Raw genomic sequence first — 20,579 nt, forward strand, 5'->3', positions numbered from 1 at the left:
GAACAGGAACATGGAGACGTTAAAGTCTACATATTATTTCAACTTTTTAACATATGATGCCACTTGATGGGGGAACTAGGTCCAGAGACTCCTCCCGCAACGATTTACATCGGAGAGCCCATAAGAAACAGCACTCCTTCCACTCATTGACAGAGTTGTAACCATATAGTATCTCTGCCTGATACATAAACCAGTGAGACAATGTTTTCTCCAGGCTCTGTAGACTGTAATGTATATTTATGAAACGTTTTTTAGATTGAGAATGAGCAGTGTGCATAACCTGAGGGATATGACTGACCATATCCAAGGTGTTTGTTTTTTACAGACCTTTCCAATATTGACTACAATGTAATTTCTATCTGATGTTAGCTTGATTGTGGGGTGGTGGTAGGGGGTAGAAAGCGCACATATATTATTTTATATATAATATATCTATCTAGCAAATTTTTGAACTCTGAAGATAAGTTTTAGACTAGATATGACCTTATTGAATTACCAGACTGAGAAATATTACAAGCTTTAAGGAAAATATTATTGTACTATGTTAGCTAGTATATAGAAAAGTAATAAACTTTGGGAATCCTAAGTGGTTGATACCCTTTGAATAGCTAATTGAAAAAAAAGGTAAATGGCTTTCAAGAATACGAGTAGTACCGTATGCCTGATGAATAGATCTGAGTAGTCTCAAAAGCTGTTATGTTTGTCTTTTCCATTAACCAGTATTAACTAATGATGGGCCAGCATTCTTGGCTCTGTTGGGTACTCGATCGAGCGTCCTCTGCCGAGTATTGCGGGTGCTCGGATGTGTCATTTGTGAAACAGCGAACACAAATAACAGGCTCCCTTCACTGAATGATACAAGCAGGCACCCCAGTGAGAGCCACTTAGTCTTTTGGATGTAGTGCCCCCCACCCCCCCCTTAAAAAACAAAACAAAAAAAAAACAAAACAAAAACCCAGCTCTCCCTCCCCCTGGAAATGCTATGTGCTCTGTTTAAGGCTGGCTGTATGTGGTCGGAGAGCTAAACAGGCCAATCGTTGATTTCCATACTCGAGTTGAGCCTGTCCAAGCGTCTGACCAGCTTGATTCAAGTATCGTAGTGTTTACTCATGATTTTGAGCACCAAGCATTGTACTGGTCACCCATCGCTGGTATCAACCTCTAAGGACTCTCATGGTTAGAAAAATCCACACCATGCATGTTTAACTAAGCCTCCGGAGTGCTTTTCTACTATTCTTGGATGTAGCAAGTTAGTGATAAAGACCCTAGAAGGGTCGAAAAGTTACACTTTATTTCATGTCGCATTTGTCCCATCAACCTTTTTTATCTGATTACTAGCCTTCACTTGGAATAACACCTTATGCATTATTGAAATATGAGACTGCAATGAATATTTCCTTCCTCCTTTTTTAATGGCTGACTGAAAAGATTGTAACAAATAGCAGCTTTCGAGATTACCCCGCATGCTATGCATAGTCTTGAAAGCTGCTATTTGATAGTCTTTTTGGTTATCCATTACAAGGTATCAACCACTGAAGACTCTCAAGCTTAGAAAAATAACATTTTAATGAGCCACATTTATTTATTGAATGCTATTGCATTATATTTTCAGCTTCAAATTGTAATTTTAAATTTCCCTTTTTTTTTTTTCTTTTTTTTTTGTCCTTCTATGTTTGGTCTTCACTTCTTTTGTCCCACGCTCCAGGAGGTAAGTGTATAAGTCGTATATTCATTATATGTTGGTGTTGGCCACAAGTTTCAGCTGATTTATCCTCCTTTGCTCAATTCTTGTTGAGTGATTAGTCTGCACTGCTTATTTGCTCTTTCTTATGTATCTTTGCACCATTTAGACTTTTTTTTTTTATTTCTCCTAATGTTTATAACCAAACACATAGTGATCAGTGCCTTTTTGAAATTAGATTTTAAATACTAGAAAATGGAAAACCAAAATGTATTATGTTCACTATAGTTAGTTCACTCTTGTATTGAAATTGACCCTTTCAAACATTTGCACAGAATCCTCCAGGAAAAGTAATACACAATGTCTTCCTGTGACTAGTGCAGAGCCTGAAGGGGTTTCCACCTAGGTTTTTTTTTTTATATATTTGTGTTTTGTGCTTTGGCCCTGCAGCAGCCAATATGCTGCATATCCTTTTTTCTTGAGCTTTTTACATTTGTTTTTTTATTTAAAAAAAAAATTGGTTATTGAAAGACTGGTTTAGGTTACCCATTCTCATATCTTTAATTCCCCTCTTAAGGTGGCTTTACACGATATGAGATCGCTAAAGCGATCTCGTTGGGGTAACGGAATTTGTGACGCACATCCGGCCACGTTAGCGATGTCGTTGTGTGTGACACCTATTAGCGATTTTGAATCGTTGCAAAAATGTTCAAAATCGGTGACATGCCCCCCTCTTCCCAATTATCGTTGCTGCTGCAGTAACTATGTTGTTCCTCGTTTCTGCGGCAGCACACATCGCTACGTGTGACACCGCAGGAACGAGGAACCTCACCTTACCTGCGTCCCGCCAGCAATGAGGAAGGAAGCAGGTGGGCGGGATGTTCGTCCCGCTCATCTCCGCCCCTCTGCTTTGATTGGGCGGCCGATTAGTGACGTCGCGGTGACGCCGAACGCACCTCCCCCTTGAGGGAGGGATTTTCCGGCAGTCACAGCGACGTCGCAGAGCAGGCATGTGCGTGTGACGCTGCCGTAGCGATAATGTTCTCTACGGTAGCGATCACCACATATCGTTACAACGGCGGGGACGGGTGCTATTGCACTCGACATCGCTAGCAATTGCTAGCGATGTTGCAGCGTGTAAAGCGGGCCTTAGGCTCTTATAATCCGTTTTTCCCACTGAAGAAATGTATTACATGAAGATAACTGGATCCTCATGATTATTGGAGTCTGAGAAACCAAATGGAATTGAGATGATTCTGGGGAAAATCCTTTTTGTTTCACTAAACTCAGCTAAGCTTTTTTTTTTTTTTCTATGTAAAGCAGATTTGTTGTAGGATTGAAGGGGTCCCAGCAGTAAGTTGCGTATCATCTGCTTTAGAAGGGTAACAAATGGGTGTGCACTACCAAAACTGGGAACCCTTCTTCATCACATGATGCGATGTCTCATCGAGGGATGATGCACCAACCACAAAACTCATAAAAGCTGAAAGAACAGTGTGCCAAATACAGATATTTGGTGTGTTTTTATTTATTTATTTTTTTTTTTTTGTAGAGCAGGGGAAAAAATAACAATGTTAATAATCTTGTTTTAGTTGAGACCACTATTTATGTAATATGGAATTAGTGGTTTGCGAGGAGCTTTTCGTATCTACTATAGATGTTATGTCTAGGGATAAAGAATTCTCTAACAAATAATGAGACACTGAGGAATTGGTGCGTGGGTACAGAATATTAGTTCCCTTTTGAAAATGATAGTTTTTCTTAATTTTCAAAATATCACCTTTTACCTTTCTTTTTGAAAAGGAAGCAATATTTTCTGATGACCGCTTATCGATGAATATTGAATATCGTGAACAGCAATCTTTCAGCCCTTATGGCTTGCTGATGTGTAAAATGAATAGCAACCGAGGTACACAGTGATGTTATCCCATATGACACATCAAGTTACAAAATATAAATTATAGCTAAAGCACCATTGTGAATATTAAAATGTAACCATTAATGGATTTATATTAAAAGGAGTCTAAAACATGTGATTATGAATCCCTAACCATACGTTAAAAAGACTACGTACGCCAATAAATGAAATGGGTAGTCACAAACCTTCCCAAACCTCAAGGGGATATACAAATGAATCATCCACTCAAAAGACAAGTGGTTGATAAAATATACAGACTCCCTCTTAGGCGTAAGACACACAGTGAAAATAATGGTGCGAGTTGAGTGCGATTTTAAAACATCGCATTCCACTCGGACCAATATTATAATGTGTCAGCACACATGATCGATTATTTTCTCAGCCCTAATCGGACCAAGAAAACAATCGCAGCATGCTGCGATTGTAATGTAAGACTTTCTCTCGCACCCATTCAAGTGTATGGGGCGAGAGAAAAATCGCACTGCACTCGCAGTACACCGGTGTACCACGAGTGCAGGGCGAGAATGGCAATAGCTGGCTACGGAGGAGAGAGGGAGATAAATTCCCCCCGCCCCTCTTCAGAGCCGCCCCCCCCCCCCCCCCGAAGCTGAGGTCCGCTTGCACAGTCGGACCTCAGTCGCAGGGACACTAGCATAACACTCGGTTCTGCTGTACTGCCAGCGTGAGCCGAGTGTCATGCGAGGGGATCGTAGTAATCCCCATATGGCCCCAACCTTATTCACAGGGAGTTTGAATAGAAAACCGAATAAAATCACACAACGATCTACGTAATTTTCATATAGTTACCAACGCTCGCAGAATAGCTCAAGACAAACATGGAATGGTCTCACCCATATTGTTCCATCTGTCCGCACTGGCGAGTCCTGTGTCGACCAGTCTGTAAAGGCTTTATCAGAGCGTGGGCCACTGTCCCTGTAAAGGACTATTCTGATCCTCCAAATTCAAAATAAAAACTCCCGCCCTTACAAGGGCAGTCCACAACTGTCCCTCATTTATGACTGACCCTGCGTCTCGCCCACGTCTACCAACGCGTTTCACCCATTAGGATCATTAGGTGAGTTAACACATTAAACTATTAACCATAGGACAAATCCTACACCTGGTCAAAAAGTGGGCCAGTATAAACAATAAGCTCACCTGATTCAGGAATACCCAACGTCATCTCAGATCAGGCACCTCCTTGGCACTCATTGCAAGTGTTTTCAGGTGATAATAAACACCCATTAGCATGTTGACACGCACGCCATCAGCGTCTGTGATCCAGAGGATTTTGTTTATTGACTATGTGGTCTTTTTAACTTTTATGGTTAGGGATTCATAAACACATGTTTTAGGCTCCTTTTTAATATAAATCCATTAAAGGTTAAATTTTGCTGCTGTGTAACAGTCGCTCCATACTACCGTACCCATCTCTAAAACACTCACGTATAATTAAAAAAAGTGTTAAAAAATATGCCTGACACTTGTGTTTATGATGTAACTATGGGCGGTGGTGACGGGGTTAACTGAACGACTCTCCCCTTCCCTTCATCTTTCTCTGCTGCTGCATTCTCTTTGCTGTACTAATCTTTACATTTCATATCTCTAATCGCAGGCAATGTTTCTATAGCAATGAGAACACATTGCTGCTTATCTCCTCATATCTAATGTCACATGCACTGCTGACTTCCTAAACTTTAGTCTTGTGCTTATATTATTGTCTGTTAGAAAAAAACAATTTGATTTATGTATTGCTGTTTTGACTTTCAGGTGGTCGTGTTAAAACTTGGAAGAGGCGCTGGTTCATTTTGACAGACAACTGTCTGTACTATTTTGAGTACACAACGGTAAGGGGAATGTGCAATACGATCACTTAGGCTGCTTTCACACATCAGTTTTTTGCCATCCGGCAGAAACCTGAAAAAACGCATCTGGCATCTGACGGCGGATGCGTTTTTCCCCCATAGACTTCTATTAGTGCTGGATGGTCTTGCGTTCCATCCAACTTTCGCCGGATCCGGCAAAATTTGCTTGTCCGGCGGCCGGATGGAACGTTGAGGTCAACATTTTTTGTCTCTGGCGAAAAACCGTATCGCGTCGGATCCGGCGTGTTTTATAATGGAAGCCTAGGGAAGCATTATACGGCAAAAAACTGATTACGGCCGTCGAATCCGTTTTTTTTAACTGAGCATGCTCAGTATAAAAACTGAGCCGTCAAAATACGGAGGAAACGGATGGAAAAAACTGATGCGACTGATCTGTTTTTTTCGCCAGATCCGTCGCATCACTTTTTTCGCCGGATCATGCCTGATGGCAAAAAACTGATGTGTGAAAGCAGCCTTCGGCTAAGTTCACACATCCTGTGTTTTGCATCAGTCACAATCCGTCGCCTTGGGGAATTACGGTACCCTGCAAAATTTTTTGCAGGAATCCTGTATTTCCCCATAGACTTATATTAGCGACGGATTGCGACTGATGACCCTGCGTTGCATCCGCTGCGTCGCGGTCCGTCGTTTTTGACTGACCGCTGAACGGGGAGCAACGCAGAATGTAACGTTTTTCGGGCCGTCAAAATTAACGCGCCGCGCAGGAATCCGTCGCCATCCGCCACACTTGCAATGTATGTCTATGGTGCAGGATTCCGTTGTAATCCGTCTTACAACGGAATCCTGCGCAGGATTCCGTCATGCTCTACTGAGCATGCCCAGCATGCTTGGCACGCCCACTGGGCTGTCCCAAACACAGACGGATCATGACTGATCCGTCAAAAAACGGACGCACAGCGGATGTAACGGACGCAACTGATCGTTTTTTTCACAGGATTCCTGTGAAAGGAATCCTGTGAAAAACACATCAGTTGCATCAGTTGACATCTTGAAAATGACTGATCCGTTGCTGACGGACCTGACGGATTGAAAACACAGGATGTGTGAACTTAGCCTTAGGCTAAGTTCACACATCCTGTGTTTTCAATCCGTCAGGTCCGTCAGCAACGGATCAGTCATTTTCAAGATGTCAACTGATGCAACTGATGTGTTTTTCACAGGATTCCTTTCACAGGAATCCTGTGAAAAAACTGATCAGTTGCGTCCGTTACATCCGCTGTGCATCCGTTTTTTGACGGATCAGTCATGATCCGTTTGTGTTTGGGACAGCCCAGTGGGCGTGCCAAACATGCTGGGCATGCTCAGTAGAGCATGGCGGAATCCAGCGCTGGATTCCGTCGTAAGACGGATTACGACGGAATCCAGCACCATAGACATACATTGCAAGTGTGGCGGATGGCGACGGATTCCTGCGCGGCGCGTTAATTTTGACGGCCCGAAAAACGTTACATTCTGCGTTGCTCCCCGCTCGGCGGTCAGTCAAAAACGACGGACCGCAACGCAGCGGATGCAACGCAGGGTCATCAGTCGCAATCCGTCGCTAATAGAAGTCTATGGGGAAATACAGGATTCCTGCAAAATATTTTGCAGGATACCGTAATTCCCCAAGGCGACGGATTGTGACTGATGCAAAACACAGGATGTGTGAACTTTAGCCTTAGCCTAAGTTCACATTTCCGCTAAAATCTATCAGTCACAATCCGCTGCTCTTGTAAACAGCGGAATCCGTTTAGCGGATTCCGCTGCTCCCATAGACTTGTATGAGCAGCGGATTGTGACTGATGATGCTGCGTTGCACCCTCCGCCCGACTGATCAGTCGTGGAACGACTGACCGCCGGGCGGGGGGAACGCAGCATGTAACGTTTTTTGAGCAGCGAGATCCGTCGGATTTCGCTGCGCATGCTCTCTGGCTCCCTGCACACGTCACCAGCTTTGGTTGGTTACCCGATATTTACCCTGGTTACGGTGCAAGGAGCCAGCGCTAAGCGGTGTAGGCCCGTAACCAAGGTAAATATCGGGTAACCAAGGTAAACATCGGGTGCTTTGCTGTTACCCGATATTTAGGCTGGTTACGTGTGCAGGGAGGCCGACACTTCCCCGCTCGGCCCCGCCCCCTCCCGCACTCTGCACATGTATGTACACATACACACACACACACACACACACACCTGTCCCCAGCCATGCAGACAAGCACTGACACCCTCGTCTGGCCCCGCCCCCTGCTCGGCTCCGCCCCCTCCCGCACTTTGCATGTGCACACACACACACACATACATACATACATACATACATACATACATACATACATACATACATACATACATGCACATACACACACTCACTCACACATACACTCACCTGTCCCCAGCCATGCAGACCGCAGCACTTCCACTGACATCCTCAGCGCCTGGCCCCGCCCCCCGCTCGGCTCCGCCCCCTCCCGCACTTTGCATGTGCACACACATACATACATACATACATACATACATACATACATACATACATACATACATGCACATACACACACTCACACTCACCTGTCCCCAGCCATGCAGACCGCAGCACTTCCACTGACATCCTCAGCGCCTGGCCCCGCCCCCCGCTCGGCTCTGCCCCCGAACTCCGCCCCCCGCACACAACGGAATCCGACAAAGAATTCTGTTCTTTGTCATCCGTTGTACAGCGTTGAACAGCGCATCAGTCACATGCGTCAAGCGACGCATGTGACTGATACAAATCAACGGAAATGTGAACTTAGCCTTAGAAGTAGTATGTACTAATATATTCGGCACAGTAGGAATTGATTTGGTGTTATTTTCCATTGAATGCCATCAATGTATAATCTGTGTGGTCCTATCCCAGGGATCTCCACAGGTCAGGAGAAGGAGCAGCGACACTTGCTTTTGTTTTTAGGTTACTGAGACTTTTTCCTGTAAGGTATTGGAGGTTGGGGCACTGTATATTGTGAAATCAAAGTGCTAAACAGCAAAGCCATACTCTATAATCCTTATGTTAATTGGACTAGACAAGGCTAAACTAGTCGATGTTGATATTTAAAAAGTACAGAACATGTCCTGAGTCACTGTCTCTTCTGCAAATCTTGTGATTTACTAGTCTGAAATGCAAGATCAGCTCAAAGCTGGGGGAAGCACAGATGTCTGAACATGAACTGTGCAGGTTATTCCATGAAGGAAAGCTTCCCAAATTCTTCACTGCAAAGATAGCTGGTTGCTAATTCAGATCTAGAGAGAAATATGGCTAATGAGAGTTTGAGCGCATGAATGAATTGTGTGCCCAGTAAAACTGCTTTAATCCCATGGTGTAAGCTTGTTTTGGTAGGCCGTCTGCTAAACTATCAACAGACATGTCAGATGTGTATAATGCATCTAGCTTGGCTGAGTGATATGAGCTTGTTTAGCTTAATGGGAAGAGGAGAATAAGCTGTTCCCAGACATCTAACACATGCCAAATAAAATATACGCACATACATACAGACTGCTTCCATCTATTCATTCTTCTAGGCTTTGCACCAGCTACTGATATTTTGCGCTGCTCCGTGTTTCTCATAATAAAAATAGATATAATCTATCATAGCACTGGTAATCTAAGGGGTACTTTGCACATTGCGACATCGCTACTGCGATATCATCGGGGTCAAATCAAAAGTGACGCACATCCGGCGCCGGTAACAACGTCGCAACGTGTAAAGCCTAGAGGCACCGATAAACTATCGCAAAAGCTTTGAAAGTGTTGGTCATTTCCATAATTTCGCTGCAGTGAGAGGTACGATGTTGTTCCTCGTTCCTGCGGCAGCACACATCACTGTGTATGAAGCCACAGGAGCGAGGAACATCTCCTTACCTGCAATGAGGAAGGAAGGAGGTGGGCTGGATGTTTACGTCCCGCTCATCTCCGCCCCTCCGCTTCTATTGGCTGCCTGCCGTGTGACGTCGCTGTGATGCCGCACAACCCGCCCCCTTAGGAAGGAGGCGGGTCACCGGCCAGAGCGACATCGCAGGGCAGGTAAGTGCGTGAGAAGCTGCCGTAGCGATAATGTTTGCTACGGCAGCTATCACAAGATATCGCATCTGCGACGGGGGCGGGGACTATCTCGCTCGGCATCGCAAGCATCGGCTAGCGATGTCGTAGTGTGCAAAGTACCCCTAACACTTGTAAACAGATTAGAGAACACGAATACGGAGCAGCACAAAGCATATCTGTAGTTGGCACAAAGCCTAGAATAATAGATGGCAGCTGTGTGTGTGTGTGTATATATATATATATATATATATATATATATATATATATATATATATATATATATATATATATATATATATATATATATATATATATATATATATATATATATATATATATATATATATATATGTATATGTATATGTATGTATATATATGTATGTATATTTTTATATATATATATATATATATATATATATATATATATATATATATATATATATATATATATATATATATATATATATATATATATATATATATAATATTATGTATGTATATGTATTGTGAGGTAGCACGGTCGGCTGCGCAGCAGAAGACACGGGATCCAGGCATTAAGGTTCACAGCACACGGTTTAATGTCCAAACAAAAGTCCACAACAATATACATGTGCCTCTCCAGTAGAGACCTCAGGGAGTTCTGTTCACTCCCTCACACCCGGCACACCTGCCCTCGTTACTGTTTCCATTTAACCCTTCCTTAAGCCTGTAGGGAAACAGCATTAACCCTGGAGTGGAGTTACTTTCTATCATGGAGTGAGCACAACCGGGGCGAGACATACCGGCCATCATAGATAACCCCGGTCACAGTCTCACATACCCCCCCCCCCTCAGTTCAAGCGTGCGGGGTTGAACTCCAGCCATCAAACACGGGCCGCGGGACAAGGCATCGGCGTTGCCCTGCAACCTACCGGCCCGGTGTTCAACCGCAAACCGGAAGTTCTGCAGAGAAAGGAACCACCGGGTAACCCGGGCATTCCGTTCCTTGGCGGACCTCATCCAGACCAGTGGAGAGTGATCCGTCACCAAGCGAAACTGACGTCCCAGCAGGTAATAGCGTAGGGACTCCAAGGCCCACTTAATCGCCAGGCACTCCTTCTCCACTACGCTATAATTCCGCTCGGGAGGGGTGAGCTTCCTACTTAAGAAGGTGACGGGGTGTTCCTCCCCCTGAACCACCTGAGACAGCACTGCCCCCAGGCCGACCTCCGAGGCGTGAGTCTGCACTATGAACTCCTTCCGGAAATCAGGGTGTACAAGAACGGGCTGTCCGCACAGGACCCCCTTCAGGGCCCGGAAGGAGTCCTCAGCCTGCGGAGTCCAGCGCACCATGACAGACTTCTTGCCTTTGAGAAGGTCCGTCAAGGGGGCTGATAGTCCCGCAAAATCTTTTACAATCCTCCTGTAGTACCCCACGATACCCAGGAAGGCCCTAACCTGCTTCGTGGTCAGGGGTTTAGGCCACTTCTGGATCGCCTCAACCTTGTTAATTTGGGGCTTAATCACTCCTTGGCCTATTACGTAGCCCAAGTAGCGGGCTTCCGTGAGTCCCAACGCACATTTCTTGGGATTGGCTGTCAATCCGGCTGTTCGAAGCGCGTCCACCACCGCTTGTACCTGTTCCAAGTGGGTCTGCCAATCGGAGCTGTAAATAATGATGTCATCAAGGTAAGCTGATGCATACGCCTGGTGGGGTTCCAGCACTAAGTCCATCAACCTCTGGAACGTGGCCGGAGTGCCATGTAACCCAAAAGGCAAGACAACATAGTGGAAGAGACCCTCCGGCGTAACAAAAGCGGTTTTCTCCTTGGCGGACTCCGTCAGTGGCACCTGCCAGTACCCCTTGGTCAGGTCGAGCGTGGTAAAATATCGCGCCTGTCCCAGCCTATCAATCAGCTCATCCACCCGCGGCATGGGGTAGAGATCGAACTTGGATATTTCGTTCAATCTCCTAAAGTCATTGCAGAACCTTAAGGAGCCATCGGGTTTTGGTATTAGGACAATCGGACTAGCCCATTCACTCCGGGATTTTTCGATGACCCCCCAGGCGTAACATTGTCTTTACTTCCTCCGATATGGCTTGTCGTCGAGCCTCCGGTACCCGGTATGACTTCAGGCGTACCTTCAGGTGGGGCTCGGTGACAATGTCATGTCGTATCAGACTGGTCCTACCGGGCAGCTCGGAGAAGACATCGGGGTTCTGCTGAACCAACCGTCTGGCCTCTCGCCTCTGAGTCTTGGTGAGGGCTTCTCCAATCCTTACTTCCGGTTCGTCCTCTCCGGAGGTCGCTGGAGCCGGATGTGAACGACCCGAAGAGGAGGGAGGTGGAGAAAAAACAGCCATCAGACTTTCCCGTTCCTGACAAGGTTTTAATAGGTTGACATGGTATATTTGTTCAGGTTTCCGCCTACCGGGCTGCAATACTTTATAGTTGACCACCCCGACTCTTTCCTTTATCTCGTAGGGGCCTTGCCACTGAGCCAGGAATTTACTCTCCGCCGTGGGGATTAATACCAACACCCGATCCCCGGGTTTAAAGGTCCGCACGGTGGCTTGTCTATTGTAGCGGCCGCTTTGCGCGGCCTGAGCCTCCTGTAAATGCTCCTTCACAATTGGCATGACCGCGCTTATGCGGTTCTGCATACCCAAAATGTGTTCGATCACACTTTTATGGGGGGTGGGCTCTTGCTCCCATGTTTCCTTTGCCAGGTCCAACAATCCCCGGGGATGTCGCCCGTATAACAATTCAAAAGGCGAAAACCCCATGGATGCCTGTGGCACCTCTCGTATGGCAAACATCAAATAGGGAAGCATCATATCCCAGTCTTTCCCGTCTTTTGAAATCACCCTTTTGAGCATGGTTTTCAGGGTTTTATTGAAACGCTCGACTAAACCGTCCGTTTGAGGATGATACACAGACGTACGCAACTGTTTGATCTGGAGTAGCCGGCATAGCTCTTTGGTCACCTTAGACATGAATGGGGTCCCCTGATCCGTAAGGATCTCCTTGGGCAACCCCACCCGGCAGAACACAGCAAACAACTCCCGAGCTATAAGCTTTGCTGCAGTATGTCTGAGAGGTATCGCCTCGGGATACCGGGTTGCATAGTCAACGATCACTAGGATGTGTTGGTGCCCTCGAGCGGACTTTACGAGGGGCCCCACCAGATCCATCCCTATCCGTTCAAAAGGGACTTCTATAATGGGTAACGGTACCAACGGACTGCGAAAATGGGTCAGGGGTGCGGTAAGCTGACACTCCGGGCAGGTTTCGCAGAACCGTTTTACCTCCCCAAAGACCCCGGGCCAATAGAACCTTTGCAATATTTGCTCCTGCGTTTTCTTGACCCCTAGGTGGCCACTCATCAGGTGTTTGAGCCAAGTCGAGGACCCGCCGGCGATACGGCTGGGGCACCACCAACTGTTCTACCCCCACGCCCCGTATTTCATCTACCCGGTAGAGTAAATCCTGCTTAAGAGCGAAATGGGGGTACCTTACCTGGGCACCGGGCAGCTGTGCCACCCCGTCAACTACTGTCACCCGACTCCGGGCATGTATTAACGTAGGGTCCTGGAGTTGGGCTGTCCCAAACGTATTCGGGGACGCCTCCAACTCCGGGATGGGCTCGACCATCTCAGTCTCTCCTGCCAATACCTCTAGGGGTGACCTATCAGGTTCACACTCTGTCCCTATCATGGTGACCCCTACGGCAGCCGTCCCGGATTCAGGATTGTAGGGCTCAGGTCCCGGACTGACCAATATCTGAGGGGACTTAGGGGGTCCCCTCCATAAAGTCCAAAAATAGGGCAGATCCCTTCCTAGGATCACGTCATAAGGAAGAGTGTTAAGAAGTCCCACCTCATGTTGCACCTGACCGCAAGGTGCTGTGATGGTGACAATCCCCGTGGGATAGTCTCGGCGGTCCCCATGTATGCAAACCACCCCCACGGTACGTCCTGTGGCCTTTACTTTAGCCCTCAAGGTGGATCGCACAAGGGTCACTAAGCTTCCGGAATCCAACAATCCTGTAACCGGACATCCATTCACCTGTATTTGGCACAAGTGGGGCTCCGTCTCTGGGGAGACCAGGTCAGCGGTACACACCACCTGAGCATACATTGAACCCCGCCGGGTAACCCCACAATCCATGGGCTCCGTGGTGAGTGGACACTGGGCTTCCATATGTCCCACCCGCTGGCACCGCCAACATCTAATGGGGACGGAAACCCCCTTGACGGGTTGTCGTTTAGGGTACAGAACCTTCCGGACCTCAGGAATGGCGGCCGCGGCCTCAGACGGGATGGTAGGGGACTCCTGCACCGTTGTCAGCGGTGGGTCCTTGGCCCTAGGCTTGGAGGGGCCGGACCGACGGGCGGTACGCAAAGTCTGTGTCCCGTATCAAGTCCTGCGTAGCCACATGCCGCTCTACCAGGGACACTAATTGGTCCAGGGTACTCGGGTCACCCTGTCCTACCCACCGTTGAACGGTGACGGGTAAAGTGCGCACAAAACGATCCACTACTACCCTTTCCACCATTTGCGCCGGGCTCAGAGTGTCAGGCTGCAACCACTTTTTTACAAGATGCAACAAGTCATAGGCCTGGGAGCGTACGGGTTTGGCTTCCTCATAGAACCACTGATTTACCCGCTGAGCCCGTACATAGGTATTCACCCCCAACCGAGCCAGTATTTCGGCTTTCAGGGTCACATAGTCAATGGCGTTCTCGGTACAGAGGTCCAGGTACGCTTTTTGGGGTTCCCCCGTCAGATAGGGCGACAATACCTCAGCCCACTGGGGGGTCGGCCGCTTTTCCCGCTCGGCCACCCGCTCAAACACCGCCAGGAACGCTTCCACATCATCCCCCGGGGTCATCTTTTGCAACGCTTGTCTCACCGCTTTCCGGACGCTGCCGTCGTAACCTGGTTCCTGGGTTGTTGCTGCCGGTCCGGCACGGATCGACTTGGCCAGGAGGACCATCTGTTCTTGGTGCCTCTGTTCCTGCAATTTCAAGGACTGCTGGTGCTGTTGCTGCTGATGATCCAACGTCCGAATCAGGTGTGTATTCATCTGTTGTTGCTGTGCAGTAGCCTGAGCCAGCTGCTTTAGTATGTCCTCCATGGCGTCACCGGGTTTGGGCTGTAGTATAGCCGCTCGAATCCAGGACATGTGCTACTGGGTCACCAGGGATGGATGCTACACCTCACCGGCTGTCATGCCCGCCGATTCTCCACCATATGTGAGGTAGCACGGTCGGCTGCGCAGCAGAAGACACGGGATCCAGGCATTAAGGTTCACAGCACACGGTTTAATGTCCAAACAAAAGTCCACAACAATATACATGTGCCTCTCCAGTAGAGACCTCAGGGAGTTCTGTTCACTCCCTCACACCCGGCACACCTGCCCTCGTTACTGTTTCCATTTAACCCTTCCTTAAGCCTGTAGGGAAACAGCATTAACCCTGGAGTGGAGTTACTTTCTATCATGGAGTGAGCACAACCGGGGCGAGACATACCGGCCGTCATAGATAACCCCGGTCACAGTCTCACAGTATATATATATATATATATATATATATATATATATATATATATATATATATATATATATATATATATATATATTTTCTGTATATGTGTGTGTATTTTATATTTATTGATACGAGTATCAATGAGCCTCTGTGCTTTACAGACATTATCACTGTTACCATTGACCTCATCTAAATTCCCTACGATTATGTCTTTGAAGTGTGGGAGAGGTAGGGCACACGGAGGAAACCCATGCAAATATGGGGAAAACATAAAACATAAACCCTACAGCCTTGCAAGTCTTATTCTTGGTAGGATTGAAACCATTGACCCCCAAGTGCTGCAAAGCTGTGATACCCACTGAGCCATTGGGATGCCCCTCTCTAGTTTTTAGTACATCTATTGCTACATCAGGCGAATTTCCTATTGTATTACTATACTATGTGATCTTCTTATTGATAGTTGTATTTCACAATTCAATTTTTGTTATGAACTTTTCAAGATGCTGTAGGCAATAATGTAAGCCGACCAGCATGTTTACTCAAATTTCAGATGTGCACCATGCAAGCCAGAGCAGGTCTGCTCATAGTTTCATTCCTGTGAGGTTGTGTCTAGCACAATGTTCCAGATACAGGCTCTCTTCACCTATTTTATGAGTTAATCAGATCCCAACTGATGTGATATTGATGTCAAAAGATATATCATCAATATGAACATTCCAGAACACCCCTTTAGTTTGGAATAGTAAGGGTACGAGCGTATGATCCTAACAAACATAATTCCATCCATCAATTTATTTAGATTGTAAATTATGCTTTTTTGCAGGACAAAGAACCTCGGGGAATCATACCTTTAGAAAACTTGAGCATTCGGGAGGTTGAAGATTCAAAGAAACATGTAAGTGTTTGTTTTTTTTTTTTATATCTCTGTGAGACCAAGTTGATAGATTTAAAAAATGTCACTATTTCCAACCAGAATAGACGTTATGACCCTGATTCATCAAAGCAATTCCACCAAATTCTAGCTTGCATCACTGTGAGAAGCTGCACAACTTTTTCACAAAGCGGAATTTCGCAAAAAATTAGTGATTTTTGCCATTTCCTCTGCAGTTTCGTCCAGCTCTGTTAAAGTAGGTGGCACTGGGACAGGGGTGAAATGGGGATATGATGCCACAGCTTGATTAATTCATTACTAGCTATTGTGTTCCTTACGTTAGTAATCTTACTCCAGTCCTTGACTGGAGTAAGATATGGCACTTTTCAGACTCTCCCTAATCCATTAACAGTTGTGCACCTCTTAAATGATTCATCATTCACCACCATGCTGGTCTTGATGTAATGAGACCTATATAGTCAAAATGACCATGTTCTGGCAATTGATGGGGGTTTAGTGGTCGGATCCCCACCAATCTAGAGCTAGGAGTTATCACTTATTCTGTCAAAGTTTAGAGCATATACAACTTTTTGTCTGCACTAATTAAAACCATATTAGACAGCTGGTAGAAGTTAACTAAATTGTAGACATTTGCCTTTTTAAAAAGTACAACGCGGAATGCTAAGTCAGCATCGACTAAATAAAAGGAGATAAACATCCAAGTGCTAATGTATGAAGCTGAAAAGGCCTAGTGTCCTTGATATAGGCCTTTTACACTTTCATGTACTTTTCTCAGTTCTGTACTTTTATTTTAATGTATTTTTTTTTTTTATTCATTTTTTTTTTTTTTAAATCTAGAACTGTTTTGAGCTATTTATACCAGACAACAAAGATCAGGTAATCAAGGCATGCAAGACTGAGGCTGATGGGCGAGTCGTAGAGGGGAATCACACGGTGTATCGAATCTCAGCACCAACGCTTGAAGAGAAAGATGAGTGGATAAAAAGTATAAAGTAAGTGTTTGGGTCTGTGCGCACTGGGAAAATGTGTTTCTTAAGCAAAATGTGCACTCTCTGGCAGAATTCCGCACCTGCGGCAAAAAAATGCAGCCAAAATCCAAACGTTTTACCACGGTTGTTGCGAATTTTCCACAGTTGTGTCCCTGCGGTTTTTAACCATTATGTAATGGCAAAACCGCAGGTACCTGCGTAAAATTAGTGAAATTCTGCAGCAAAACCTGTAGGGGGAAAAAAAACGCAGTTGTGCGCACAGCATTTTGGATTTCTCATAGACTTTAATGGGGAAGGACTGCATGAACTTTTTGAACAAAACACGCACCTTTTTTGCAGCAAAAACAGCGGCAAATCTGCGGAAAAAAACGCAGTGTGCGCACAGGGCCTACGTGTGATTTCTCAGCCTCGCAAAACACACATGTATTGGAAATAATGACGGATGGAAAATGTGTACTGTAAAGTGAAACTACAGGCAGTAAATGAGAATTCTCCAATTCCTAAAACTCCTCATAAGGTGGGGACATTGCTTGTGTTGCCATTTTATGAAACCAGTAACTATTTAATTTTTCAGTTGATGGAGCTTTGTGAGGGCTTGTTTTTTTTTTTTTTTTCTGCACCGAGCTAATGTTTTTGACAACCGGATGTCATGGCAACCCGATTCAATAGTAGGGAACTATGGGTGGTTAGAACAATGTCTGCTCTGCTCCACCTGCAGCTATTAAAGGCCAATGATTGCTGAATAACACCGCCATCATCTGTCGCGTAAGAAGGGATTTGTTAGCGGTGTGTGTGCGCTACATGTGTCTGGTATGTGAGTGGAGAGTGTGCTGCATGTGTCTGTGAGCAGTGGGGGGGCTGCATATGTCTATGTGAGCAGTGTGTGTGCTGCCTCTGTTTTATATGTGAGTGCTGTATGTGTCCGGCATGTCTGATTTGTGAGCGGAGCAGTGTGTGTGCTGCATGTGTCTGATTTGTGTGCGGAGCAGGGTGTGCTGCATGTGTCCGATTTGTGAGTGGTGTGTGTGTGCGGCATGTGTCTGTGAGCAGTGGGGGGAACTGCATACGTCTGATATGTGAGCAGTAAGTCTGCGCTGCCTCTCTTTTAATAGGTGTACTGACAGTCTGATATGTGAGCAGTGTGTGCTGCATGTGTCTGATTATGTGAGTGATGTGCCAATAAATAGAATATGGCCAAAACAGCAGCTAGAGAATAATGAACAATTCTAAAGCTGTGTGCACACAGTGGATTTCTTGATGTAGATTGTGGCCCAAGTCTGCATGTCTATCCTTATGCCAACAAAGTCGATGAGCATTCTGAAGTACTGTTTGCACATTGCTTATTTTTCCTTGCAGATTTGGCGCAGAAAATATTCTGCAGCATGTCAATTGTTGGTGCGTTTTTTATGCGTCCCCTTCCACCTATTGACTTTATTTAAAAAAAAAAAAGGCATGGTACCAAAAATGCCTTTTTTTGGTGCGTTTTCCTGCCAAATGTTTCAGATTTGATGCAGAAAATGTCTGTAACATGCGAACATAGCCTATAAGTAAGTGTCTGTGAGCACCTCATTATTCTGCCACCACTTGAGTACCATTGCCGTATTAACATGGCACAAAGCAGCTTTATGCTATGTGCCCACGCTGCGGAAAATTCGCGGAATTTTCCGTGATTTTTTTTCGCGGAAATTCCGCGGATTTTTCAAAAATTCGCAGTACAGAAAGTCCCCAGCCATTTCTATGGCATTTGGGAACTGCTGTGCCCATGCTGCGTTTTTTTTCTACAGCGGAAATAATGCGGATTTCCCTGCGGAAACATCTGCAGCATGTGAATTATTCCTGCGGATTTCTCCACATGATCACATATATTATTGCGGCTGCTTAAAGTAGAAAAAGAGCACCATGCAGCCCTCTGCCTAAAAAAGCTTGTGCTTAGCCTGCTATATAGCATTGTAAAATATTTGAGAATTGTAATAAATACGCCGTGCCTACAGTTTGTTTGGACCAGTCTCATTAAACCTTTTTTTTCCTTTTTTTTTTTTTCTTCTTTTCTTCTTCTCAATGCAGAGCTGCCATTAGCAGAGACCCATTTTATGAAATGCTGGCTGCCAGAAAGAAGAAGGTTTCCTCTACAAGGAGACATTAGAATATTTTTCTGTGAAGCAGTAAATGTACGGTACACAATTCAAGAGGCCTCATATATTACTCCTCTGGTGTCTGCATCCTGGAATAATGCCATAATGTGCCTTATTACCTATTTATTTCTTCCAAGTGTTTTCACGTTCTAGATATATACTGCCAGTCGTGTTCCAATATTTGTATAAAGTACATTTAATTTTCAGTGGAAGGTGGAGGAAGTTTATTTTATTTATTATTTTTTTATTTAATTTTTTTTTTTTTTTTTTTTTTTAAAGTGCAATACCTTTTTTTGTTTACCTAGAAATTATAAAATGTCCTGAAATAAACTGGAGAGCTTCACAGTTCACATAAAATAGTGGGTACTTGTAGCTGGGTAGTGCAATAAATAAGAAGCCCTCTTGGCTACTGACAATGATGTTTGGCTAAAAGCTGTAGATACAGGACTCCACTTGCTATTCACAATGAATAGCTGGAAGGTACAGTATGAATTGTAGCATGCAAGGTATAAAGCTCTGGACGCTGCTTCTGGATGTTCTCTGTGGTATTTCAGGTCCCAGCGCCAGTTTCTTATTGTTTTTATAAAGCTTGCACAGATTTCTGGTCCTGTATTTAAAACTTCAAGATGCTAACTGGCCTTTTGTATCTGCTTATAACTGAACATATTCGGGATAGATGTAATATGTTTTGGTTTTTTTTTAGTATTGCATATTTTATGTCTTTGAGATATATACACACTTTTTTTTTTTTTTTTTTCATAATTTATAGCTGCCAATTAACTACTGCTTTTCTATATGTGACAAATACATTAAATACATAAATACATTTGTGTGTACTGTGTTTGTATAACTTTTTTTTTTTTTTTAAATCGTTTATTAAACAGTAGGAAAAAAAATTCTCAAATACAGAGTAAAAGACACATAAGATATGCACATATAAGTTTGCTATGAGCCGCTCAAGTAGGCTCATTAAGTAGACATAACGCTATATTATTAAACCAATGTTCACTTTAAAACTGCTATAGTGTCTTACGGTTAAAGAGAAGCTGATTACATTGCATTTGAGTGTGTAATGAATTCTACAAACAGACAAAAGAAAACCCAGTAAATAACTAACTAATAACTAGCTCTGCCGATAACACTATCCCAGACGTTTGAATCTGCACCCCTCCACAATCAGCTCTGTATTCAGTGCTGGTAGAGATATATGGAGAGATTGTACTCAATCAGTTAAAGTCAAAGGGGAGGAATTCCACATTTCCAATATCCAGTTGAATTTCTCCGGACACCCTCTGTTCTGATATAGAGTCCGCTCATACGGGAGTATTTTGTTCACCAGTTCTATCCACGCTCGCACCGTAGGAGGAGAATCACCCATCCACCGCATGGCTATAAGTTTCCGCGCCATAAAAAGATTCTCATAGTAATATTTTGTGGTAGTGTGACCATGTCCCCTCATCCAAACAATTAGTTTCCACCACATATGAGGTATCTGCGTACTCAGGAGAA

General features: G+C 44.9%; 1 protein-coding gene across 1 annotated transcript in view; it reads left to right on the forward strand.

The window, feature by feature from the left end:
• Positions 1–19,370, forward strand: part of CYTH1 (cytohesin 1) — a 65,226-nt gene extending 45,856 nt beyond the window's left edge. Inside the window, exons 10-13 of the mRNA XM_075347512.1 lie at positions 5,368–5,446; positions 15,881–15,952; positions 16,787–16,941; positions 19,003–19,370. Coding sequence (XP_075203627.1) covers positions 5,368–5,446; positions 15,881–15,952; positions 16,787–16,941; positions 19,003–19,081 — 385 coding nt within the window. The 3' untranslated portion in view covers positions 19,082–19,370. The remainder of the gene's footprint in view (positions 1–5,367; positions 5,447–15,880; positions 15,953–16,786; positions 16,942–19,002) is intronic.
• Positions 19,371–20,579: the final 1,209 nt, after the last annotated feature.

Source organism: Anomaloglossus baeobatrachus, chromosome 5 (assembly GCF_048569485.1).
Source record: "Anomaloglossus baeobatrachus isolate aAnoBae1 chromosome 5, aAnoBae1.hap1, whole genome shotgun sequence".
NCBI lineage: Eukaryota > Metazoa > Chordata > Amphibia > Anura > Aromobatidae > Anomaloglossus > Anomaloglossus baeobatrachus.